The 26,866-nt window shown below is 38.5% G+C and overlaps 1 protein-coding gene across 1 annotated transcript in view; it reads right to left on the bottom strand.

Moving 5' to 3' along the window:
• Window positions 1-15,654, bottom strand: part of PRSS12 (serine protease 12) — a gene marked incomplete at its 3' end in the record, with an annotated part of 40,140 nt that extends 24,486 nt beyond the window's left edge. The window contains exons 1-4 of the mRNA XM_079534917.1: window positions 15,151-15,654; window positions 6,257-6,395; window positions 3,866-4,044; window positions 1,623-1,773 (exon numbers count right to left, since the gene is read on the bottom strand). Coding sequence (XP_079391043.1) covers window positions 1,623-1,773; window positions 3,866-4,044; window positions 6,257-6,395; window positions 15,151-15,496 — 815 coding nt within the window. The 5' untranslated portion in view covers window positions 15,497-15,654. The remainder of the gene's footprint in view (window positions 1-1,622; window positions 1,774-3,865; window positions 4,045-6,256; window positions 6,396-15,150) is intronic.
• Window positions 15,655-26,866: the final 11,212 nt, after the last annotated feature.

The following is a 26,866-nucleotide window of genomic DNA, read 5'->3' as shown; positions in this document are numbered from 1 at the left end:
CTGGCTTTGCCTGACATTTGTCATTACCATAGAAAAATGTTAAGGGCAGTTTAATTACTTCCCAACTACTGATAGTGGTTCAATTGTATTTCAAAAGCAGAAAAAGCTTTATAAAAGGTATTCCTAATTGAATAGGTCAGGAATATAGAAATACTTATATAACTATTCTATGCACGGACTGAAGGTTGTGCACTAATGAACACCTGAAAACATTCTGTATGATGAGGAGTCAAAGAAATATTGAATAGCTATGAATCCATGAACACCAGTTATTTGGTGCATAAAATTAGGGAAGTTTCCTGTTGGAGGAAAAAAAAAAAGCGTAACTGATGATCATATATTTAATCATATAGACAAGAGGGCTGAACTGATACTGCACAGTATTTACATGATGCTACTAAATATAATGCCTTTCTCTGCAGTCTTAAAATTCTTTTAATGTAGTCTTTTACACATAAACCCTAGACTTGAGAAGAAATGGAAATATGATGTCAGAGGAGCACGTTGGTTCCTACATGGTTCATGAGCAGGTTTAAAAGCCTTGTAAACACTGTACTAATATCAGCTATTTGAGGTAGTTTGGATGGAACCAGCAGGAGTCCATGGCCTCAGCTTCAGGTTAAAAAAATGAGCACATGCTGGGGGCCACCTGTTCATGCCACAAAGCTTGCTACCTTCAGTGCCACTTATTTTAATTCACTGTAATCTCAGCAGGGTTGAGTGGGTGAGTTCTTTTCCAGTCTTCTCTGCACTGATCTGCTTAATTCTTATCCCAGTTTGTTTCAGAAGTAATCGCCCATTCCTCCTTAGCTTTACAGAGTAGTATCTTCTCTACATTCACCTCCTCATTTTTCTTCTGCTTTTCATCCCAATTGTCCTCATCTTCTCTGTCTCCGATGCAGCAGTTCTCCTCTTTGCCTCCCAGTTCTGCAGCATCTTTCTCAAGTACTGAATACTTATTTGCTGAGTAGTATCAAAATTGCCCCTGGCTATTCAGAAGAGGAGCAAGAAAATCCTGTTCTGATGCTATGACTCAGATTATGGACCATTCTTAGTTAAGACAGAATCACTTTAAACTTTAACTGTTAAAACTTTAAACTAGTATCTACTTTGTCCTTGCAAACTGACAGTTTTCTGCGACTTATGGCTTAAACCTTGATTTTCATGGGCATACCAAAAAGTACATCCTTTCTGACAAAGCAGTGCTCTTGCTCCAAAGCAAAGTGATGGTTAGACTTTTCAGTAGAATGGATGTAAAGATTTCAGTATCAAAAGCAACCTCCTCATATTCACCTAAGGTTTTTGATTGTAATTTTACTATAATTGTAGTGAATGTTCACAAAACACTCAAAATTTATTCCAAGAAAGATCCTTTGTCTATCTTACTATTTCATATTTACATCATATACCATATCATTTGCCACTGAGAACTGAATCCAATAGATCAAAGTTCTAGAGACTTGAAAGTATTGGCACTGTACCTGACCCTTCTGAAAATGTGTCGTTCATGCTTCAAAGTATTAGTGCAATTTTAAAGGAGCGTATTTTGAAAACTCTAGGCTATGTGTCTTACTATCTATTCTGCTTTGCTGCTGGAGTAGAAAATATGCAGTAAAACAAACCCAAGGCCAAGCTGCCGGCAGACAACTTCAGCATCTGCGTCATCCCACTGATCGTCACAGACTGTCCCCCACTGGCCAGCATGGTAGACTTCTACTCTTCCTTCGTAAGCCTTGTTCCCACCAGCCAGCCGGATTGGAATAAAGACAGCGGCTATGATCAAACAGGGAATATAGGAAATGGTCATTTTGTTATTCTGATTGCATAGGAAAAAAAAAAAACAACAAAAAAACAAAAAAAAGACAGCTTAGTGGTTTCTGTGATGTTGCTCAAGAACTACAATTAGTTTTTTTAATTCAATGGGAAACAAGAAATTAAACTTGCTAGAAATTTGTTCTTCTAAGGTCCAGTCTCTGGAGATGAAAAATACTTTACAAACAAGAAGCCATGCTGATCTGAGTTACTTAAGTGTCAAAATGTTCACAGACACTTAGGAGCATAAGACCAAATATTACACTTTAGCAGTGGAATTGCATTTCTACCAGTAAGGGCAAAGTCAGTTCTGTACAAGCTTAATCCCAGGGGGCAAAATGTGTAAGTAAGAGGCAAAAAATTATTTAGTTTCCATAGAGGTAGAATTTCACCTTCAAGTTTTGGCCTTTTCAAAAAATTAATCTTTTTGTGTCCAGCAGGAGATTTTCTTGGAAGCATCACTTCTGCAGAAAACTATAATAGAAACAGCTTAAAGCCATGTAAAAAATAGTCACTTTTGTATTTAAAAGGTTATTTTAAAGTTTCATCATATCTAACGTTTGAATGATTCACAGTGTGATTCAATTTTTGTGTATGCTTTCCAACCAATTAATGCTATTTTGTGACTTGGAAAAAAAAAAAAAAAAAACATTGGGGGAATTTCTCTGAGTCCATCATACTATCTCACCGGTATGAAATCTAAATATGGGGTTTTTGTTGTTTGTTTTGTTTTGTTTCGTAGTTAATTAAACTATATTCGTTAAAAAGGCTACTGCTCGTAGAACCTACAAAACAGGCAATTTCAGGAAACTCCATCTAATCAGCTGAACTTCAGGACTGATTTAATTAAATTCAGATATCCTGGGCTCTAAAGAACTGATAAGCTTCCTTTCAGCATTACTGACACAGATAAAATGCCTTCTGTAAATTTATCTGAGCTAAATAAGCTTTTCCAGTGAAAATATCTATAAGCAGAAAGAAAACCTTATGATCTAGGAGTAAATTTTACTAATTTATAAATTTCAATTTCCTTAGGCAAAACTGTTCCTTTTGCTATGATTGTTTCCTTCTTCTTTCCTAGGTTAAAAAGGATTCATCTTCCACCTATACCACAGTTTTCTAAATTAAGAATAAAATTATGTTTTTTAAGTAATTTATTGAAATTCCTTATGAATAGAGGAGCTGTAGGACATAAGTATGTCTACTTTTGGATAGGAATGCAAGCAAGGGAAGAAAGGAAGCACAGTGCTGGGAGCAGCCATACAACATGTTTTGGTTACAACTGAAGAGAATGGCACTGCCAGTAAAGTCATCCTTAAAGTCAGCAGTATTTTAAATCTGACAGCATAACTGCCTACTTAGATACTGTTTATCATGTCAGTTAAAATAATCTGAAATATCTTAAAAGCCTTCTAATACATTTTTCTGGTAATATCATTGACTTGTGTAATGTAGCGATCTACTGGTAGGAGACCTCAGACCTGTTGTTTTAAGTGTACACAATAAATAGGACAAAACTTTTCCTTTTGCAGTGACAGCCACATTCAAAGAATGTAAGGTCAACACTCATCAGACACTTCTATACCAAAGTGAGGTTTAGCCTCTGGATGAAACTGATGTCCCTCCCTGTTGCTCATGAAAAGCTAACAAACTGAAATGTTGGTTTTGTAGCTAACAAAGAAAATAATAATAATAATTAATTAATAAAAATAATTTTTTAAAAAGTAAGTAAAAATGTGGGGGAAACAATCCTACTTTTACAGCCAGAGGTCCACTTCTGCTTCACCCTTCCTCACAACCTGGATCTCAAAGCAACATTTTGCTTCATGATTATGGAATGGTAAAAGGTGGTTCTGCTAGTTGAAGCTTGCATAGCATAGAGAAATTTGAAGTAGTTAATGGTGCTATGAGTCAATCTGTTTAATTTCCTGACCAAAAAGTCTAGAAAGGTTTTCTTTTTCTAATTTTATAATGATTGATTATTATTACTTGCATTTAAATAAGGTAAAGAGTTAGCCAAACCTTATATTTTGTTTTTTTTTTTGTTTTTTACCTAGGGAAGAGCTACATGTAACAGCAGCTGCTGTGTTTTGAGGACATATTCCATCCTGCCAGATGTCTTTTTCACATAACAGTATATTTTCTTCATCACCACGACAACGCACTTCACTCCAGTAGACAGGAATAAGGCCCAGTTCGGAAAATGGTATGTGTTTTGATGTACCTTTTTCACTGTAAGAAAAATAATCAGGTAGGATATTTGAGTCTATTCATTCCTGGTTCTCAGATAAAAACCTTGGGGTAGAAAAGAAAGAGCGTTCCTTAACAGTGTAAAGTCATCACATTTTCTTACAGTTCAAGGCAGTCTTCTGCTCAAAGCAGTTACAGAGTAACCCAGATTTTGCCATTTAGTTGTGGGATATTTTAGTACAGTGGCCTATGCCCTGGCAGGGCCAGCCACACTCCTCCCAGTTCTTGACAGCAAAAATCAGCACAGCAGTTCCTTCCACACTCCATAGGTAAACTGTAGAATCATCCCACTGCAGATATACTTCCATGACAGATAATGCCAAGGACCCTTCATTTTTCTCCTCTCCTTTGTTCCATTAACACTAGTCACTGCTCAGCACATGTGCGTGGCATATATAGTTATGACCATGGGGCAGTGAAATCACCTCATACTGCATTAGCTCATTCTCACGTCCATTACTGTCCATTCAGCCATTCCCATCTCTGTTCATCCATCCATCCATCCATCCATCCATCCATCCATCCATCCATCCATCCACTCCTCCAACACCCTGAACATTCATAAATAGCTTTCTTTCCTTTCCAGACTGAATCCAAAGAAACTGTTCTGAATCTTCTTATCTTCCATCTAATACCCACCAAAAACAAATTAAAAACAACATCCAAGTATTGTAAAAGCAAAAGGAGCAGAAAAATGGAAGAACCTGAAAAACATTGGAAATACCTACTGAATTCACCTTGTGGTATACAGATCCAAATTTCTATCAAACACTCAACAGGGCATAAATAAAAGTTTCAACTACATTTTGTTTGGGTATTTTTGGCCTAGATTCAGATTCAAGTCATTTCTATTGAAAAGAATGAGCCATTCACACTGTTTTAATAAGGGTCTTGTTCAACTGAAATGTTTATCCGAATGGTATAGGTAGGGTATGGATGGCAAAAATAAATTAAAATGAGGAAAGGGGATACTGCATGTAGACAGCTCAAGTCATAAGCAAAATCACAGCCTCCAGATGGCTGAACTTTTATCCCATCTAATCCCCGTATTTTTTTAAGTTGGCATGGTGTGTCCAAATTAGAATTGAATGTTATAAAACAGCTTAGTTTTTGTTCTGCCTTGCAGTCTAAATAGTCTAAAAGTAATATAATCATTAAGAATGCAACTACGGTATACTTGCCCCCTGCTGCTTGTAGCAAATGTAATCACTCCTTTGATATGTAACTGTAAGAATGCTGGAAAGGCAATAAACCAGCTCTATTTTGGGGCTTACTGAGAAGCTACAAACTGAATGGAGTGGTGAGGTGGCAGGATAGTCAAGTAATGTCTTTGCCTAGGTTAGGTGACATGGATTTTCTAGAAGCTGAAATTGCATTTTGTTTTTAAAACTTCCTGTGGATATGGACATTTTCTTCTTTTCCTCAGTTCCACCTTACTATAGCAACTGCAGCATCTAGGCATTATGTAGAGCTGAATGACCAAATTATGGTGAAGGGTCCTGTTGATTAAATCCACTTTGACAGCCATGGGAAACAGTGGTCAATAAGGACAGTGAGCTGTTAGCACAATGCACGGACTTTCAACCTCTGTAATATTACCATGACTGTAAAATGTTTTCATGAAAATGTAAAGCCGCAAAATTTGTCTGGTTTTGGGTTTAGTTATCAATGTGTAACACTAGGAGTAAAGCATACAGATTACCTAGTTGTATGAGGGTAGCACAACAAAAATACCCCATTTCCCAAAAATCTAAAATGAGTCCCAGCTGTCTTTTGGCAGAATATAATGGATTATTACCAGGGTAACACAATGCTCCTGGGAATAGGGAATATTCCTGCGACAAGAAGCCATGAAGAAGCAAATTCTGACCACATTTACATTTTTACAGATTCAGTAACTTAAAGAGCTACTCTTAATTGACACTTACATACGCAACATTAGGATCAGACCTCAGATTTCTCTCCTCATGGACATCTGGTTGTCTACTAAAGCAGGCCTTGTTTTACTCTGAAAGTACAGCATCTACCTTCCCTTCACTCCTTTTCAGATCCCACATACAGCTTTCAAACAAAATACTAATTTTCACACTGACCTCTTTGAAATACAACATAATTGAAGGAAGCGAAAGATTCCCCTTTATACTGTAATGTCATTAAAGTATGTCAACTAATTTTCACTCAGACAAAAACTTACCCAAGTGCAAGCTGTCGACATATGACCGTTGCATCATTATTGTCCCAGTGGCTGCCACAGATTGCTCCCCAGACTCCATTCAAATAAACCTCCACCGTACCTTCAAACTCATTCTTGCCACCTTGGAGTCTCACTGACGCTTAAAAGAAAAGAAAAAAAAAAAACAGTCTCCAAGATGCTCCATGTCTCAGATAATTTATCCTACCTACTGGACTCTGAATCTCTTATTTCCCTCTGCGGATGTATTTTTGTTTCAAGTACTACTACCTTATTTTGCATTCTTTGGTTAAGCTGCTTCTAAGAAGTACTCTGGCATGTCTAACATTCTTATACAGTAATACACAAAAGCAGATAACTTTATTCCTTACATAGGGAATACATTTTGCTTCTTACATTGAAGCTACATTACTTTTCTGATACTTCTGATGCTACAGCTTAGTTGGTAAGTTCTAACCACCAAAACAAAGTATGTACAGACTGCATAAATATTTAGTTTTTACCTCTACCCAAGTGAGCAAAATTTATGAGTGATATGTTTTTATCTTCCACATAATTCAATCCAGTTTAAAAGAATCAGAAAATAACCACATGGATTGCATAGCTTTTACTCTGAGCCATGTAATATTATGTTTGTCATGGATGTCAGTAGTTTATTTTAGCCAAAGAATGCATTTGTTCAGACTTGTTCTCAGACAGAAAAACACTTGATGATATTATATGAAGGGTCTTTGGCAAATTCTCAGACAAAACAAACTAAACACATTAGGAATTTTCTAAAAGAAGTGTGAAAAAAAAGACATCCAATAAATTAATAGATTTTGCATTCTTACATTACAGTATTTGTATTTGAGATGCAAGATGCATCTGCAATTGAATGTCACCAAAAAGCTGGTTATAGATGTAACTCTACAGAATCAGAACAGAACAGTAGTTCAACAAGAAAGAATATGTTAAATTATAAAACATAACCTAATTGCATGCATTAATATTGCCTGAAATCTCAGTTAATCCATCTGCCTCTCATCTGTGATCTACTTAAAATCAGAAGCTACATCATCATCCAGCTTGCAGGGTTTTTAGCAGTAGGAGAGTAAAGTCAGTGTTTGTGCCTGCCCTCCTTGTACGTGATGTGTTCATGTATGTGTATATTATAATAACAATAATAACAATAGGTAGATCTACCTTTTCTTCTCAGCTTTCACAAGATTGTGTTCTGGTTTTAATTTATTTCAGTGTAGTTTATAAAACCAAGTCAAATGTCTGCCAAAGGACTCGAATTAATTAACCTCAAACTTGATTTTGTGTGCTCCTTTTGCCTTCTATTTTCTCAGCAGTACTTACTGTGCAACAAATTACAAACAAAAGTTATTCAACTCATGTTACAGTGCGTGCTATCATTCAGCACAGAGGACTATAAATGGCTTAATTATAGCAACAGTAAAGCCATACTGCTCCTTGTTCTTCTGTGTTTATATTTTTAATCTTCATGCTTTTCTGTCACATACAGACAAGTTCAGGAATTTTGTTTATTTCTGCTCTTCAATTGACTTTTGTGTAGACTACTGTTATCAATTGAAACATCAGTTTTAGTCATAGCAAAGTGATTTCTGGCATTCCAGAAAGTATGAATATATCACCCTCAAAAATTAGTTTATTTTTGTACCTGATTGCTTAAGGTCCTGCACAATTACTGTATCAATGCAGAGTTTCCTGAGTACACATTACACAATGCATCTATGAAAATACTTAGATAAAGGAGTACTTGAAGAGTAAAACTAAAAGAATAAAATTATCTTCTGTGATTTCCACGGCAGAACATGGCTCAGTGCTCTTTCTATGTTTGCAGAATTCCCAGAGACAACACTGGAAAAAATTATTCTTGTACACAGAATAAAAGATGATACAAGAGACAGCTTCTGCGCATCAGCATGTCTTTTCCCAAACATTAAAAACAAATATGAAATCGTTTGCCTGTCTGATAGACAACTCATGAAAGAAGTCTAAAAAGCATGAAGATCTGTGGACAGGTACTGTTAAACAAAACAGACTTTATCCTGCTGCCAACTCCCCCAGAGAACTCTGGGTGACTTCTGCTCCCTACTGAAGTGGGTGTTAGTAGGTAAGGAAGGGAAAATGATTGGAAGAGATCGAGTCTTATTTCTGTGAGCCTTTGTGACAAAACCTAGGAGAAAATATTAATAAGTGAGGGATTAAAAAAACAAAAACAAAAACATGTAATATCTCAATAAAATACTTTTATTTGCCTTTTTACTGCAGATTTGCAGCTGCTTAGGAATACCAGCATTTTATGAATGATAGCAACATTCATAACAGACCTGTGTTTGTCTCACAAGAAAATACAATGAAGAACCAGATACACAAGATTGTTATTAAAGGTAGTTTTTTAAACAAATTTAAAATATTCTTGATTGACAGCTGTAATTTAATCTAGAAAGAAATAAAGAGAAAGCCTTTTCTTACAGGTAGCTAACATAAAACCTTTTAATATGTCTGATGCTTATTAGAGTTAACTGAACATATATAGTATAATGAAAGTAATTTTAACATGTTGGTTTACACTGACTCACTACTCTTCTTCTAGGATGGTGTTGATACCTACAGCTGTGCCTAACCTAAACTACCCATGGCAAAATCTAGCATTCACTCCTCCAGCAAAACAGTAAGAAGTCGTCCCCGTCCCCTTCCCCTTCCCCCCCCTTTTTTTAAACAAAAGTTTTGGAATTGAAAAATCTCTGAAGGGTCTCTTAGTATTTTTCTAAGTCCAGTTCTTGCTCAGTATTTTAGCAGAATCCAATGAAAGTAAATGATACAATATTCTATGTGTTTCATATATGTTTTAAAGTATGTGTTAGCGTAAGTCATAATTGCATAGCAGGCAAATCAAATAGCAATTACTGAAAAAATTTAACTTATTCTGTAGCTTATTCAGAATGTTGTAGTATTTGGACTACTGGCAGTTATGTTACTGGATCATGAGATAAATTAATTAGAGTAAAATGGATACCTCATAAAACGTAACAGAATTTAAAATATATCGTGCTTCAGTAGGTTCAGTAGGTTGATCTTAGGGAATTGCAATCTGATCAACATTAGAATAATAGAATCATAGAGTCCTTTGTGTTGGAAGGGACCTCTGAAGGCCATCTGGTGCAACTCCCCTGCAGTGAAGCACCACAGCTAGATCAGGTTGCCCAGGGCCTGATCCAGCCTCAACCTGAAAGTTCCCAGGGACAGGGCATCAACCACATCACTAGGTAACCTGTTCTAGTGCCTCATTACCCTCACTGTAAAAGATTGTTTCTTTATCTCTGATGTAAATCTACCATCCTTGAGCATGAAGCCATTTCCTCTTGTTCTGTCACCACAGACCCTGCTAAAGAATCTATCGCCTTCTTTCCTGTAACTCCTTTTTAAATACTGAAAGGCCACTATGAATGTCACCTCACAGCCTTCTCTTCTCCAAGCTGAAGAGCCTCAGCTCTCTCAGCCTGTCCTCGTAGGATAGGTGTTTCATTCTATGGATCATTTTTGTGGCCCTCCTCTGGACACTCTCCAACATGTCTATGTCTCTCCTGTACTGAGAACTCCACACTTGGGCACAGTATTCCAGGTGAGGCCTCACCAGCACAGTATAGAGAGGCAGAATCACCTCTCTCAGCCTGCTGGTCATGCTTCTCTTGATGCAGCTCAGGATATGATTGATTTTCTGAGCTGTGTGGGCGCGTTGTTGGTTCATGTCCAGCTTGCCATCCACCAGTACTCCCAGGTCTTTTTCAACAGGGCTGTTCTCAATCCTTCCATCCCCCAGTGTGTATTGGTAATGGGGGTTTCCTTGACTCAGGTGCAAGATCTTGCACTTGGATTTGTTGAACCTCATGAGATGCACGTCAGCCCACTGCTTAAGCCTGTCTAGGTCCCTCTGAATGGTATCCCATCCCTCTGGTGTGCTGATTGCACCCCACAGCTTGGGTCATCATCAAACTTGCTGAGGGTGCACTCAACTCCATTGTCAGTGTCACTGATGAAGATCAGCCCCACTGATGAAGAGTATCAGCCCCAGCACCAACCACTTGTCACCAGTCTCCATCCAGACACTCTTTGGACTGGATCCTGCATCCAGTTCTTCGTCCATCAGTCTACCCATTAAATTCATATCTTTCCAATTTGGACAGCAGGATGTTATGGGGTACTGTGTCAAAAGCCTCACTGAAGTCCAAATAAATGACATCAGTGTTTTTCCCTTGTCCATTGAGTACGAGGATCCTGCCGATGACTCTCAATACCCTTCTCAGCACTAGTCAGAAAAATGAAGGAGCCCCTCAGAGAGGGATGCACTGACCCCATGAGAGTTAGAGACAAGGGCACAGAAGCACAAAGCAGGTTTACTGATCAGCTCTAGGACACATATTGTGAACAGTGTTCATTCAGCCCTATTTGAAGAATACTTATCTACCATCTTCACAGAAGCACATTCATTTACATACACTCAGAAATGTATGCATTTCTTTTAATTATATTTTACCCAAGACTACTGATGGTCAATTCATGATGTTTACACACAGTCTAATAATTTTAGATGCTCTAGTATGTGCCTAAGTCAGAATCTTTCCCATCTGCTATCACCGTTTAAAAGAGATTAAGTTATATTTGCAAATGGAAGGAAGTAAGGGTATCTAGTGAGTACTGCTGAGACTTGCTCTGCAACACCTGCCATATAGGCACAAGCTGAGACACAGAGTAATTAAAAAAAAAAAAAAACGGCAGAGGAAAACCACCCAGCAGACTTTTAATTAACTCTAAAAAGGAGAAGTACTTTAAAGGAATTGTGCTGTAAACAGCATGAGTGGTCCTTTGGCCTCTTCTGCTATATCGTTTGCATGCCTAGAAACGCTGGGTGACTTCAAACCCTATTTTGTTTTCTACAGAGAATGAGAATCACTTCCACTCCTGCTTTAAGTACTGCAGTAGTGGGGTTTATGGTGTTTATGGTAAAAGTGTACCAGTATTTTCTTCGTAAACACCTGTGTTCAAAGGTTTGTAGCTTGGCTGTAAATGCAGATTTTCAAAAGAGTGATCAGAAGTACATGTTTCTTGTGCTTTGCCCTCTGGTGCTATGTGCTCTCAAATCAGAGGTCTGTAGCAAAGCAAAAGTAGTATTCCAATTCTGGAAATTTGTAAAAACAGCATATGTTATTTCTGCTTGCTTTTGCAAGGTGTTGCAGCGTGGGACAGTGCCACAGAAAGGCTCTGCACTGATATTCCATCTCTGTAGCCTCTGAGTCAATTAGGTAGGTGCAAATTAATACTAAGTATAAGGATGTCCCACTGACACACGCTCTATATCCCACATAACCGTATTACAAGTTGTAGTATTTCTGAACACTAGCGGATGATTCAGAATACTATGAGTCTGTCCCAGCCTCAAAATGAATTGAATTTATTGGTTTACATGAGGTATTTGGAAAAAAATTAAATCTATCTGCATTATAGGCCCAATCTAACACCAGTTCAAATTGATGGATACTCTTCTTCCCTTTTGGCATCAGGCCTAGCTGAAATCAAAGAAATTATCCCTGCTGACTTCAGCAAATCTATGAGTGCTGCTCTCTGTGAGTGGTGCTGTTATCCACCACTTTCCTGAGCCCTGCTTTCAGTCTAAAATTATAACTGCTTTCTCTTGGTAGTTTAACCTTGAAAAATGGTGCATTTGTCAGGACTACTTTTAAAGATCCAAGATGAAAACTTTAGTACATAGCATTATTGCATACTTAGAGAACCTTATTTTAGAAGTTTCATAAATATTATATGTACTCAGTGTGCAGCGTGCTGAATTGGTTCTTCTGCAGCAGTGAGGTTCATCATATCAATGATCAATGGCTTAAGGCTTTGTAAAAAGAAAACTGAAATTTTAGGAATGTAACAAACTCTAAAGGACTGCAATTGTATTATATGGTACAGAGCTGTAGAAAATTAGGAGGTTTCATGCTGTGCAGCTGTAATAAGAATGGTTCCAGAAGAGCTGCTTCAACCTTAGAAGACAAAAATAGACAATCATGCTTAATTTTTTCTTTAACCCTATGCTATTAAGAAACACAAAAGTCATACAATACCTTCCATCAATTGCCTGGAAGCATTTAGTGAAGCATTATTTGATTGGCATTAGTGGAATCACTTGTGATGAAAGAGATTTAAATGGAAAGTCTGCACATTCTGAAGATGTGTGCTTTATTTCCATTTCTGACAGTGATTGATACTGTGACCACTGGCAAGACATTTACCCCTTCTTTTATTGTTTCCTCTTTGTAAAATGAAGAAAAATAGTTAACTTTCTCATAGAGCTTTAAACTAGATGTATAACAACATATCATGCAGAATTCTGCAGCTACATGCCCCATAAGCACTGTGTTGTAGGCTTCATTTTCTGAAGCATGAGTAGCGTATGCACAGGTAAGTTGTTATGAGTAGTACCTAAAATACTAAATTCTGCTGGACTTAGGCTGGTTCTTCGTACAGCATACTCTCAGACTCATTTATTTTCCCTTATTATTTCCTTGGTCAATCATGATAATTTATGTATATTTGCTTGCTTTCAAGGCACAAATAAGAAATATTAACCAGATGTCTCTCATTTTAGAAGGAAGGAAATGAAACACCAAAATCTGTTAACCTATTAAACTGAATTTAGGCTGGTACTGTCTAGTATAATTGCCAGGGTTTGTTTGTTTGTTTGTTTGTTTTTTATTTTTCAGCATTACTGTTAAAATATGAAGCACTTTAATACATACACATGCACAAAGCTTAGCCACTTAACTATGCACGTTAGTTATAATATTTAAGCTAGAAAATCCAGGAGATTTACAGTTAAGGCCTTGAACACAGCATTGTACTTAGTAATTGCAGGTGCCTCAGTGCAGGTTTCCTCAGCACATGCACTAAAAAGGGAAGATAGTTTGCCCTTCTCTAGCTAAAAACTGCATCATAACAAAGCGCGACTTGCATTTCTTCTCTTCTTGTGAGAAATGAGCATATTTCAGGACCAAAGTTATAGTAATGGGTTTTCTGGGGGCAAATAGCTTGACTTATTTCTATGTTCCACATTACACTACTTAATGCATTCTGAAATTCTTTGGTATCACCTCCACAAAGACTCTTGGACAGGTTTTGGCCCACTGGAGCCCCTGAGATTTCATTGTTGAGTCCAACAGAAGTAGAACCTTTTAGCTGTAAAGTATCACCTACTGTTTATCACAGAATCACAGAATCACAGAACTGTAGGGGTTGGAAGGGACCTCCAGAGATCATCGAGTCCAACCCCCAATAGCTCTGTCCTCTACCTTAACCTGGATTTTATTTTTCTTGGGCGAAAGACAAGAGGAAAGACAAGAAACAATCTGAAAAGAGTGAAGAAACACAGCTAAATCCAAATCACACAGTACTTTCAGCATCTTTTACTTGATCAAGTTCTTACCAACTTAAAGGGGATTCTAGAATTAAATTAGAGTAAAATTGGGTTATTAGCAATAAAATGATACATTAATCCTTAGTCTGACATACAAGTCCAAAATCCTTACAGAGTACTTTGGGAACCAAACTGATACATTCCAAAAAGAGCTATAAATATGATAGACTAAATTAGGGAAGCTACTATGGGACTCTTTTCCAATCTGAGACCAGTTAAAGGGTGTGAAATATTCTGCATTCTTTTCATCTTAGTCTAGTTATTGTTTTCTCCACCATGGCATCAGCTGCCTGGTATTCTTTCCCAGGAAACATCTGTAATACATAACATCACTCTGTCTTCTCAAAGGAGTACAGTACTGACTCTGAACATGGCTTCAGAAGCCGCTTTCTTCTCTTTTAAGCATAGCTGAACAATATAGACCTTGGTGCCTCCATGTGCTCTTCATGTGATAGTTTATACCAATACATATAATTTATCACATTGTTCAAATTACATTTTTTCAGCTGTGCATCTGACAGTTAGGTCTTGCAGGATTATTGCTGGGAGAGAAATATATCTGTCCTCTTCAAAGATCTGAAAGATCTTCACTGAAAATAACAAAATTATTAATACTAATAGTAAATCCCTTACCAACATTTAGGTACTATAAGATATGTGAAGAGAAGGGCAACAAGGGAGAGAGTCTTTATTTTCATTGCAACAGTTACGTGTGACCATTTTTAGTATGAATACAGACAGGACAGAATTCTTAGGTAGGAGATAATATCAAAGAGATGCAGAAAAATATGTTTCCCTCTAGCAAAGTCATTCAAAGCCTGTCGGTAAATAAACACCCTCTGCGGGGGTTGCCAAAGCCGATGAGCTTTAAAGCCGAGGGCTGAGTGCTGGAATCGCTGCTCAGTCCTCATGCATCGAAAACTTCCACCACAGCCAGTGGATCGAGTTAGGAGGGTTTGTGAGGGTCCGGGCTCACAGATGCCCGCACCCCCAGTGCTAACTTGCAAACCCCGTTATCTCAAAATGTAAAAAGAAAAAGAACGAGGGCGACCAAGCCGCTCCCCAGAGACGTGCACCCGGTTACAAGACGGGAATGCCAGTCTTATCCAGCCGAACGCTTAGGATACCGTTTCTGAACGCGAATCGCCTAGTTCTGACTTATCGCATAAAACGACGTGGTACTTTCGTCTTGCCGGTGCAGCTGCCGATGAAAAAGTTTAAAACCCCCACTGAGAAAATCCTTTGCTGTCACCGTGGCGAAAGGCGCTCGTTTCCTACCTCGACCCGCAGTCCCCCCGAAAACCGCGGCGGGGGAGCCGCGCGCGCGATGCCGACGCCACCGCCGCGCTCCAGGACGCGGTGCCCCGCGCGCACCTCCCGCTGCGTCTCGCCCGAGAGCCGCTGCCCCGCTCACCTCGCTCGCAGTCGGCGCGCTCCCGCTCCGCCCGGCGGCGGCCGCTCCGAGGGCCGCACCGGGGTCGGCCGCCGCCGCCGCCGGGCAGGGCGCAGGAGCTGCGGCGGCTCCGCGGCAGCCTGCCCGCCCAGCCGCGCCGCGAAAGGGCGGGCGCCGCGGTCGGCCAGGGGCGCTGGGGCGCGGCGAAGCGCCCCGCGGGGCAGCCGGCGGGGGGCTGCGGCGGAGGCGGGCCGGGGGGCCGCGGCGGGGCGCGAGCGGCGGGGAGGCCGGCGGAGACCTGCCCCGGCCCGCGGGCTCCGGGCAGCGCCCCGAGCACCAGCGCCACCACGAAGCCGGCCAATGTCATGGTGCCAGTCCCGCCGGCTCGCTTCCATCTCCCCTTCTCATCGCGCCCGGGATGCGAAGGGGGAAGGCGGGGCCGCGGCGTCCCGCTAATCCCCCCCGCCGCGCACCCCCCTTCCCCTCCCCGCCACCTCCTCTCGGCTCCCCTGCGCGCGGGGGAAGGGCGAGCACCCCGCGGTGTGTGCCGCTACCTGCCGCTGCCTTCCCAAACGCCGCCTGGCCCCGCGCGTCACCCGCCCCGAGCACCCCGCTGGCCGCAGCCCGGTCCGGAGGCTGCCTCCTGCTCGGCCGTCAGCCACAGCTCCTCCGCCGTCCCTGTTTACCCGCCGTCCTCCGACCTTATTGCCGTCCCGCCGCGTTTTTCCCCCCACGCTTGTCCCTCGCGCATGGGACTCCTCTACAGCCACCTTCTTCAGAGGCCGTGCCCCTTCACGGTCGGGCTCCCCCGACCTCTCTCACACTCTCACAAAGGGCAGAGGGAGCCCGAGCATAGGCGGACTGTAGGGCGAGGGCAGCAAGTCAGCGAAGGGGGCAGAAGGGTGCGGGGAGCTCCTGAGAGGTCTGCGGGAAACAAAAGGACTAGAAACAAATGCCGCGAAGAGAGATGTCTTGGAGAGTTTAGTTTTATCCCAGTTCCGTGTGCTCTGAATGGTAATCTGCTTATTCCCAAACGCTGTGGAGTTTTGCGTGACCTGATCATTGCTGATTCCTCCTCCCACCAGCACAGCCAGCACTTCGTTTTGTCTCCGGCTCACATTGGTCAGCTTGGGTTCTTTGCTATACTTTTAATTTACTACTGTTGATGCTGTTCATATTTTGCCAACTGTGACTGCCTAATGGAGCACGCACCCTTTTGTTGCCAACTCAACTGTAGCGTGAGGCTTTAGGTTCACTTCTCCAGAGGATCTATTTTCTACCCAAATGTTTTTGGCTGAGAAGCACTCATCTGGGTGAGCTTATAGGTGTTGCCACAATCTTGCATTATGACTAAAAGAGAGAGGAGTGTGCTTTCTTCTTTATGTGAGGGACCCCATGTGTTGAATGGGTCCCATCCATTAAACATGGGCCTTTCTTTAGCAGCCTCCAAAATATTTTGAATGGGCAGAGGGCTTTTGTTTATAAATACGAGTGAGCTCCAGTGCTAAGTAAAAGCAAGGACTAGTGTTTGGTGTTACTTGTATTAGTTCCACTGGGCTATGACTAAAGTATTATTGCAGCAATACAGTCGGCACTTCAATCACTCATAGTTAAAGAACGCTTCGCTAGGGTTTCTACAGCAGCACAATAACTGTGCTGCTGCATGTGTCCATGCATTTGTGCTTGGATGTTATACACAGATTCTGGGTTATCATCTATGCTTATGTATGTCCATTAGTTTAGAAACTGTTAGATTTGGTGAAAGTTAATTTTGTCTTTGGAAAAAAAAAAAAAATGTACAAGACATTAGCCTGAAAGCAACTCATTATGGCTGTGTTTTAATTGAAAATTCGTTGCTGATGTGACAAGTTAGCCACTCTTATCCTTTGGAAGGATTGAAGCATGCTCAGCCTACCTAGTTAAGGCTACCTTAATTGCCTAGCTAACATTTCTTGGCATCACAATAACAGCTAAATTTCATTTTCCCTAACCTAAGCTCTTTTATTCCCCCCCCTTCTAGCCTGGAAGAGACAGAATTCTTCTGATTAGCATGGGAGGGAGAGAATAGATGAGAGTGATGAATCTTGCAAAACACTTCAGGCAAAGCTTTGACACAGGTGCTTATTCATGTATTCCAATTTCATTTTTCTCACCTAGGTGTGTGGGCCTGCAGGAATCTCACATGCATTGAACTCTGCTTATGAAGGAGGTTACAAAATGATACCTAAACAGGGAGGAGGGAAGAAAAGGGGGTTATACAAGTGAGACTGAGAAGTAACCAGAGTCATAAAAGATGCACTGGGAAGAAAAGAGTGGTTGTCATAATGATCCCTTTTCCAAGAGGGGGTTCAGGCTTGATGAATTGATCCACATGTACAGATTCAATCTGTAAGATTTTAATTTTTGTCATAATTTTTATTTTTGATGTAATCACATAAAGATAGTGAGCCTTAATTTGTTTTAAAAACAGTAATTTAGCTTTCAGCAGGATGCGTGGTTGCTAATGCTACAGAAAGTATTTATTATAATTTACAAATCATAGAATCATAGAATCATAGAATCATAGAATGGCCTGGGTTGAAGAGAACCACAGTGATCATCTAGTTTCAACCCCCTTGCCACGGCCAGAGTCGCCAACCACGAGAACAGGCTGCCCAGAGCCACATCCAGCCTGGCCTCGAGTGCGTCCAAATTAGGGACTTAGTTTATTTCCCATTTAAGATACTAAGTATGCAAGACTTTTCTAACAAATACTGTAACTGATAGAGTCTGGTTTTCTCAGGATGTATGATTCTTGTGATTCTTTTGGATATCACTGAAAATAATGGTGAGAATTACAAGTGTGTCTAAAACGAAACCACATTATAATTTAAAGATAAGCTTTATGTTCATATGTTTACAATGGGGAAATAAAGACTTATTACCCTGATATAGACAGGATCCTTTTTTAAAAAAATCCTTTTTAAAAACATGAGATGTTCTTGGTGCATTTGGTTACCTTAAGTTGTTTTGGTTCTTCTATACAAAACTGATTAAAACTCACTCATAAACAGAGCTAGAAGTGAAAAAGAAAGAAAAGCTTATGTTTGCTCAGTTAGGAAAATAAGCAAGTAAACATCAGAAGGTCTCAATGGATCTGGAAACTCAGTACAGATTTGATCCTGAAATTAGAATATAAACTTTTTCAGAAAAAAAGCTGTCACAAAATATTGAGAAAATAATACATTTTTGGAAACTGTGCTAGTGATATTCCTTCAACAGCAATTTAAAGTTAGTAATTTCTGTTTAATAATACACATTTTTGTATGGAAAGGCTTGCTTTTGTCTTTTTACATTGGTAAAGAAAGTAATCCATTAAGACTTTACAGTGGATGAACTGGCTCCAGCTGAAGTCCATAGCAGTTCTTCCTTCTGCAAAACATTTTCAATGCTTATGCTTAGTATCTAGATTGCACCTCTTATTCCCTATGCACAGATGTAGTAGCTGTCAATGGCAGTTCTATAGAAGTCCATGGAACAATGTTTGTGACCACAATTTGCCAATCTGTGCTACGTATCTGAAAACTTCCATGAGGGCAGTTGTAGGAAATCACCTACTGGAACAGGTTTTAATTTGTGTGCAATTCCACAGGGTTCTACAGGGTTGATTGTTTTTTTTTCTCTGCTGATATTTGACAGCGCAGATACTGAACTGTTGATAAAACAATGAATAATAAATAATTCATAATTATGAACTCTGTAATATGACTACTTAAAAAAAAAATCCATGCTGCATTTCTGCACATAGATTCATTACGATACCTGAAAAATAGAAATATAAGGAACACTCTCACACTACACAGTATCATGGATTATTCATATAACCAAGGGTTAAATGTAAACTTAGACAAAAATGTCCTTATTTCCTTTTTCCAAATAGGGACTAATTTCCAATAAATTATTGTTGCAGACAAGCAAAGATACCTGATCTGTGGACTAAACTAGCAAAAATGCTGTAGTCTTGCATTTGGAAAATATATAATACATTGAAACTCAGCTGGAGAATCAGCCTAATTCTGCTTCTATTTAATTCAATATCAAAATTCACTGATTAGCCTCTTCCTTGTATGCAGTAAAGCCACTTACCTTCATTTTAGAGTCACTCTTACATCATGCTGTCAGCACAGGTTTTAGAAATCTGAGCATTTCCAGCTTTTGGTGGAATTCAGTTAAAATACAAATGACAAATGAAAAACTGAGCCAGTCCCACCCTACTGCCACTGATACACCTAAACCCTCTTCAGTTCCCTCTTGACCAGGTTAGAGTCAAATAGCAGTGCAGATGTGAAAGATCAGAGCAAGCGTTGACTTCATGCTATGCAGAGGAAACTTCAGTACCAATACATAAGAAGGAAATAACTGCAAGTACAAAGCAGAGAATGTAGCCAAACAGCCAGGCATCATATTACTGAAATAATTTTCAGAATATTAGCTGAATAATTTCTTACTATTATTTCTTCACATCTTCAAGTATGCTTGTAGGCCAATAGATCAACCACTGGAATCAATGGAAAAACTTATGTGCATGACCTAGTGGGCACTGAGTGAGATCAAACTGCACCAGACAGGGTCTGAAATCAGGATTAAAAGGAGAGAAAGCAAGGCATCACACAAAGGAGATTTGCATTTTGAAAATGATCTACAGAAAGGGTGCTGTGATGAGTCAACATTTTTGGGGTATAAGTCAGCGGTCTTATAAAATATTTTTATTCAGTAATCTCATTCTTTTTATTAAACACAGGCAGCAGAGATTTGTAGTCCTGCCAAGTCTGAGTCAAAAGTAATTTGGGTTCATGATTATATGGAAAAGAATAGGCCTTTTGTTGGTAATTATATATAAGATCCATAGGGTGACCCTGCATTACACAGGATGTAACTGAACAGCCTGTAATTGATGAGGTTTCCATTACCACATAATGCAGTGCGCAAAGTAGTGAGATCATAGAAAAATCTTTTTTAAAGTGTTAAATATTTTCTTGTACAACAAGAAAAACTCATAAGGCAATAAGTGCCATAATTTCCTGGAACAATTCAGTAGGTAGGTATACATGTGCCATGTATGGATTATACAGATGGCATTAAATACATTTAAAACTGAAAGGCAAATTAAATTGTGCAGAACAAATGAACACTTTCTGGTTCATGTAGTAAATGAAAAAATGCTGAGATTACTGAAATAATTTGACACATCAAAATAACTAGATACTAGATTTTAAAATTATCACAGTTTTCCACATGAGAAAATGGTTATCTGGATAATAATGAAATATAGCCATATTTGCTTGACTTTTTTTAAACAAACAAACAAAAAAGAGCAGTCAGTATAAGCTCTAATTCTCAAGTAAGTATCCTCATTCTTAATACATACATATGCAAATATTATAATGCATCCACATGTAAGGTAGGTTAATGAGTACTGTATCTAGATCTTGATTTGACTAGAGGTGTAATTTGTTCATGCTGCTGCTACTATTTCAGACACACACATGAACTAGCACATACAGTCCTGTTCATGGCAATGTGATGGTGTTTGCAGCAGGAGCAAACTCACCTTTGTGTTCCTCTCCTGGAAGGACCATTTTGGCAAATTCCAATATTGCAATGCCACAAAAACACTGTGGCTGAGTCGGGAGTGAGATTAAAATGCAAGATTAGACATATACCAGCACAGCTGTGCAAATACAGCAGAGGTGCTGCTTTATTTCCTGATGCCTAGAATAGGAAGTAAATCTGGCGTTGCATGTTGCAGTTTGTTAACTAGGCAAAAGATGAGTAACTAATATGAGCAAAGCACATCTTATCTAAATGCAGAGACTGATAATTTAAGATTTGTGTAACTGTGCAAATGTACATTTCTATGGACAATACATTTCATTGCTAAGAATATTTTAGAATTAGCAAGGCAAAACAATTCAGGAAAATTAGCAAAGTATGTATCAAAGCCAAAACTGCATCCAATTAAGTATTGGGAAACAAAATTAACTGACTTCTTAGAAGATTTCACTATTGCCTACAATTTGAGAAGTTCGTTGTATAAAACTTGAAAATCAGCCACACAAGGTTAGAACAAAAAGAAAACAGGATTTTGCCAGTTCTTATTTTCAGTCACAATTCTCCTTCTATCAAAATTATAAAGATCTGTCCTATTGTAGAGACATTGATGTCCTCCTGATAGGTAAAATAGGTGTTTGGTCAGCAATGGACAAGTTTAGTTGTACCTATTTTGAATCTTAAAAAAACAAACAAACAAACAAACAAAACTTGATTTGGCTGGATAGCACAATTAAAATTTCAATATTGTTTTGAGATATAAATCATGACAGCTGCATTCTCTTAGCAGTTGTTTACAGCATAGGAACACAAATATTTAATGAGGGAAAAGCTAAAAAAATTGTACTCACCTGATTTGAGGAGGTTGAGATTTGTAATTATCTGGGAAAAAAAAAAAGAAAAAAAAGAAAAACAAACAAACAAACAAAAAAATACATTGTGCTTCCAAAAATATTTTAAATTTTTAATTCCTACTTCACAGTGGTTACTGAAAGCACTCGGAAGCACTCATCATGTGTTCTTAATACAAGAATCTTTTATGTTCTCTTTTGGGTTTGTACTGGAGCACTAAGGCCCTTTTTAAAAGAAAATTTCTTTAGCTTCAATTTCAATTAGTTGCAAAATTTCGCTGTAAGGACGTAGAGTGCATTTTATGAGTGTTATTAACCATGTCCCATTTGCCATATTAGTTGATAAGAATTTAATCAAGGTCAATGAGTCTTCTCACGTTAGTGAATAGACTTTGTGCATTATGAAAACAATAATTAGTATGCTCATATTCCTTATATTTTTGAATATATATATTCCTTATATTTTTGAATAGAAATCTCAGTAGTTCCTATCTTGCTTTCACAAATATACGGAGTGTGCAAGCAACTATTGCATACTGACTAAGTGATATACAAAGGTGCCTCTACTCAACATTTTGGTTGAAATTATCAAGTGCAACTAGAAGAGTTCTAAAATAAATAAAGTGAGGATACCATCTGTCAAGTAGGAGGAGAAACTGTACAAGATAGGATCAGAGGAGACCTCGCACTATTGAACTATGACATTTGGAATTAAAACAATGCTGGCATTGTGCAGACCTGTCGCAGACATTTGCACTTAAATAGCTTTCATTACTCCAGAAAGTGGAAACTGTCTGTCAGGAGCTTTGGGAAGGCAATCAAGAAAGGGGGCAGACCAGCCACTGTCCAGTACTATAACTACTGGCAAAACAAACTGCTTTCTTGTAATCTTCATTGTTGGCTTAATCATCCCTGATTCTTTCTTGTCTTCTTACCAACGTTCCTTTCTCATCCTTCCTGATCTCTCTTGTCTCATTATGATTTCCCTGTTGCTATTTTGAAATCTAATGGCAATGTGGAATTACATATTCCAATTCAGTATTTTCATATTTAGTTATCTTGTCTGGAATTTATAATTTAAAATGTAAAAATGAAAATGAAACACACTGGGTTATGAAGATCCATGGATTTTTGCTCTGGAGTTAGCCATGTAGAAGATGTGTATTGACTTTTTGTGGTTTTATAATGATCTGCTTAATACACAATATAATTTTGTAAATAAAATAAAATAAACTCTATGTACGCTACATTTTTTGGACACTAGGCTTAAAAAATATATATTTTAGCCAGTACATTCTAGTGATGTGTAACCAAATCCTGCTAGACCAAATACCCCATTTATATTAACTAGAAGTCCTGCTAAATTTATTACTTGTAAAATTTCAAAATCTCGTGGGTTTTATTATTGTCCCGTTTTGGAAACAGGTCTCCATGTTTTGCTATTAGCTTCAACAGAATCTTCATTTTTCCATTAGGAATCAAATAAGAAACTTCGGTTTGAATCCATAGGAGATGCGCTTGCAGTTTGGATCGTGAGTAGCTCATGTTTGCACCGTCTTTTTTGTGTATGTGTAGACATGAGGAAAAATTTCTTCTTCAAAGGAGTGGTGATGCAGTGGCATGGGCTGCCCAGGAAGGTGGGTGAGTCACCATCCCTGATGGTGTTCAAGAAATGTTTAGATGTTGCAATAAGGCACATGATTTAGTGGGGAAATTGTAGTAGGAGGCAATGCAACAGGAAATATCAGTGGTGGGTGGATAGTTGGACTAGATGATCTTGGAGGTCTTTTCCAACCTTGGAGATTCTATGATTCTGTTATCTCTGAGACAAAATAAGGGTAGTATATTCACATGAAATATGCACAAGGACTGTATTTTAAAATAAACCTGTTTGATTGTAAGTAAAATAGGATACAATTTCTGTCTGCAAAATAAAAACTTGCAGTATAATTTTAGAATCTTCTGTGAGAAGCAAAGCAGAAAAATGATACATAATATTTTGTCATTTCAGTGCTGATAGAGTTAATGCTGTAAGTCAGTGCACACTGGCACATATGGAAATGTTTCTTTGTTATTCAAAGCAAAACAAATTCACACTTCTTTAATGCTCTGAATTATAATAAAGCCAGCAGATGTCATGTAATTAGAGTTATACTGGCCATGAGGGGAATGGATTAAATTCTGCTCAATGTTAGAACAAATAACATCACTGAAGTTCTTAGTGGATGTTTGCTCCTGCCACACTCACTAAAGGCTAGTTTTGGAGCAGTGTTGAAATGAGAAGGAGTAAAATACATACGATCTTAGTAAGTCCCTTCCGACCCAAACCATTCTATGATTCTATGATCTAGATGCAATACAATATCTGTCTGATTGCAACATAATCCTATACTACACTTTCTATTTTTTGAGGCATGTGCACAAACATTTCAGTTAAAAAGTCACTTGTATCTGAAACATATTCTCTGAAGGTTGTGGGAAGCCAGCAGTGTGTATCTTCCAGCAAAGTGGGAATTGAGGGCTCAGGGCCTTAATTTGGCGAAAATTCTTGCTAACTTAAAAGAAGAGTTATGAATAGTTGCCATGGCTCCCTGAATTTGTCAAAAGAAAGACTGTTAATCTGCTTGTTAAAATATGGATGTAACAACCGGCAAGCAATGCGGATGACTATAGTGTGCAACATAGCATCTCTGAAATTACATATGCCTAGCACCTAAATTTTGATATGAGAGATACCAAGACACACATCATCACAGCTTCAGAAGAAAAATACAGTATACTACAGTGACAAAAATGAGTTACGGTCACACTGTGCCAACTTTATTCACCTTTAATAGTATTGCATTGTCTATTCTCTGCAAATAGTGTCAGTGCTTTTAGTGGCTCTTTAAGTTGGGATGGTGCACAACTGTTTGTGTCCTCGAGAGAGCTAAAGTGCCCAGATTCTCTGGGAGACAACGTGAGTTTTATGCCATGTGGGTGAACTGAAAATATTTGTATAATATTTTTAACATTTGTTTGAATGGTACTTATTCATACTGACAAAGTGGAATGAAATGTGACACCACATAAAAGCAAAGAAATGAAATGATCTCTTTCAAAACGTCTTTCTACAGTCACTTCCAGGTTAGTAAGGAGGGTGTGATTAGTTGGTCCAGCAGCATCAGTCTTCATGCTGAGAGCAACATGCAACATCAAGGCCTCATGCCCATTACAAAGGACATGTACAATACTGGCAAATGGCAATGAAATTTGATCTAGATGAAGTGTGAAATCACGGTACATGTCTGTCAAATTATTTAAACCATATGGTATGGTGTTTATAAAGGCTTTATTTTGGATGCATGGTGCCTTATTGAGGACAATTAGTATTAGGCCTAATAAGAACTCTGTTGGATTTAAATTACTTCTAACAGGTTATTAAAGAAAATCTGAATTACCACAGCGAGTTTATATAGATGCATGGTTGTAGTGCTGAAATTGAAGTTGCCAGCTTTTTGTTATTAACATATTTTTAAAGAGATGGATATAGGTACTTGACTAAAAGCATGGGAAAAGTCATGCAATAAGAAGCATCTGGGGTTTCTCTGTGCTTATTTCCTGTTTGTTTCAGAGATAATGCTTTCTTTTATTTCATCTATTTGGTTTGTTTTGTGCTCTTAATGTTGTAATTTATTGAGTCTCTGACTGGGCATAATTTATTTTGGGGTTTGTGATGTGAAGAATTACTCAGGTGGGAGAACAATGATAAATTAAGCAGCTTTGGCCTCCACAACTTTCATAATCCTTTGTACTAATGCAGAGTAAGCTAGCAATTTTTGCTAAATGGAAAAGACTAGACTTGAATATACATCAGCATACCGGAATTTCCAAATAGGTGTGAAATTTGACCTTTATTTTGTTTTGTTTTATAAATAATTTACAATACTATAAATAGTTAAACAAAGTGGAATAGAAGGTCTGCTTATTACTTTTGGAGACACCCATTTGAAGCTGGAAGTAGATACAAGTATGCAGGAAAACAGGATTAGAACTCAGAATTGTTTCAAAAGCAGAAATAGGTAAAATGATACAATGCAGTCCAGTGGAGAGATGTGAAAGATAATATGGTCATAGATAACAGGATGAGAAAACAATTGACTTCACAAACCTGGAGGAAAAAATCTGAGGAATGGATCAGAGTTGGATCAGTGCTGAATGAAGGTCAGCAAAATCATTTGTTGCAGAAATGAGGAAAGCTGCACTGAGATTCCTGAATGGGTCTGCAGTCTACAGCTCATACTACACCATATTTGTTTTTCACATAGCTTTGGAAAGGCTTCATCTGCAGCTGAATGCCTAGTTTTGGAAATAGCTATTTGAGAAAGACTTGACTTGATTAGATGAGATTCTAGGAGGGGAAAACATCAGCAGTTTCCATCCACAGAACAGTAGGATGGGAAGAAATGAGACTGCAATGGCAGTCTTCCCAGACATAAGAACCATTGCAGAGGAGAAACAAATAAACTATAAATTCCAGCAACAAATATTTAGACTGTAGACTAGGAAAAAAAAAAAAATCTAACTATGATGAAAATCAGGCATGGTTTGCCTGGAGACACTGATGCATTTCCAGAACTGGGTATTTCTTGGTTTTACACAGTGTAAGGATGACATCAGGATATGACCATGAATTAGATGATTTCATAGAATCATAGAGTCATAGAGTGGCCTGGGCTGAAAAGGACCAATAGACTGATATGGTATGGTATATGTGTATATGTAGCTCTTCTTCTGACAAGCAAAATTTTGCATGATATTTAACAGGGAAAAAAAAAAAAAAGATCACAGACTGCAGATTTTGCTCAGAGGTAAAGACAAGCAGCATATACACAGAAAAAAAGGCAAGAAGCAAAAATACAATTTTTCAAACAGCATATGCATATAGCATAATATCTTTCATAACCATTTGGTTTGTTAACACTAGATTGTCTTAGCAACCAGTTCTAAAAACAGAGTGTAGGCTCACACAAACTTCATCATGTCACATCCAGGAGGAAGTGATTTTGTTACTGTGCAGGGACTTCTGCTGTATTCATTACAGCCAACAGCATCGAAGAAGCATGCAGCAGTATGAGGTAGCATTTCTTTTTCCACAACATTTCCAAAGATAGGACAGTTTAGCTAGAAATGTACTCTAAGGATATAACAAATCACCTCTTGATATTTGGGTTTTTTAACAATTGAAAAACACAGTCACTTTTGCTGTGACTCTCTATCACCAAGAAATGTGAATGTTGAAAATGCTGTTTCTTTCT

The sequence above is a fragment of the Tetrao urogallus genome, assembly GCF_951394365.1.
Source record: "Tetrao urogallus genome assembly, chromosome: 4".
Classification (NCBI taxonomy): domain Eukaryota; kingdom Metazoa; phylum Chordata; class Aves; order Galliformes; family Phasianidae; genus Tetrao; species Tetrao urogallus.
Note: the sequence above shows the minus strand (reverse complement) of the source record. Positions and strands in the feature narration are given on the sequence as shown.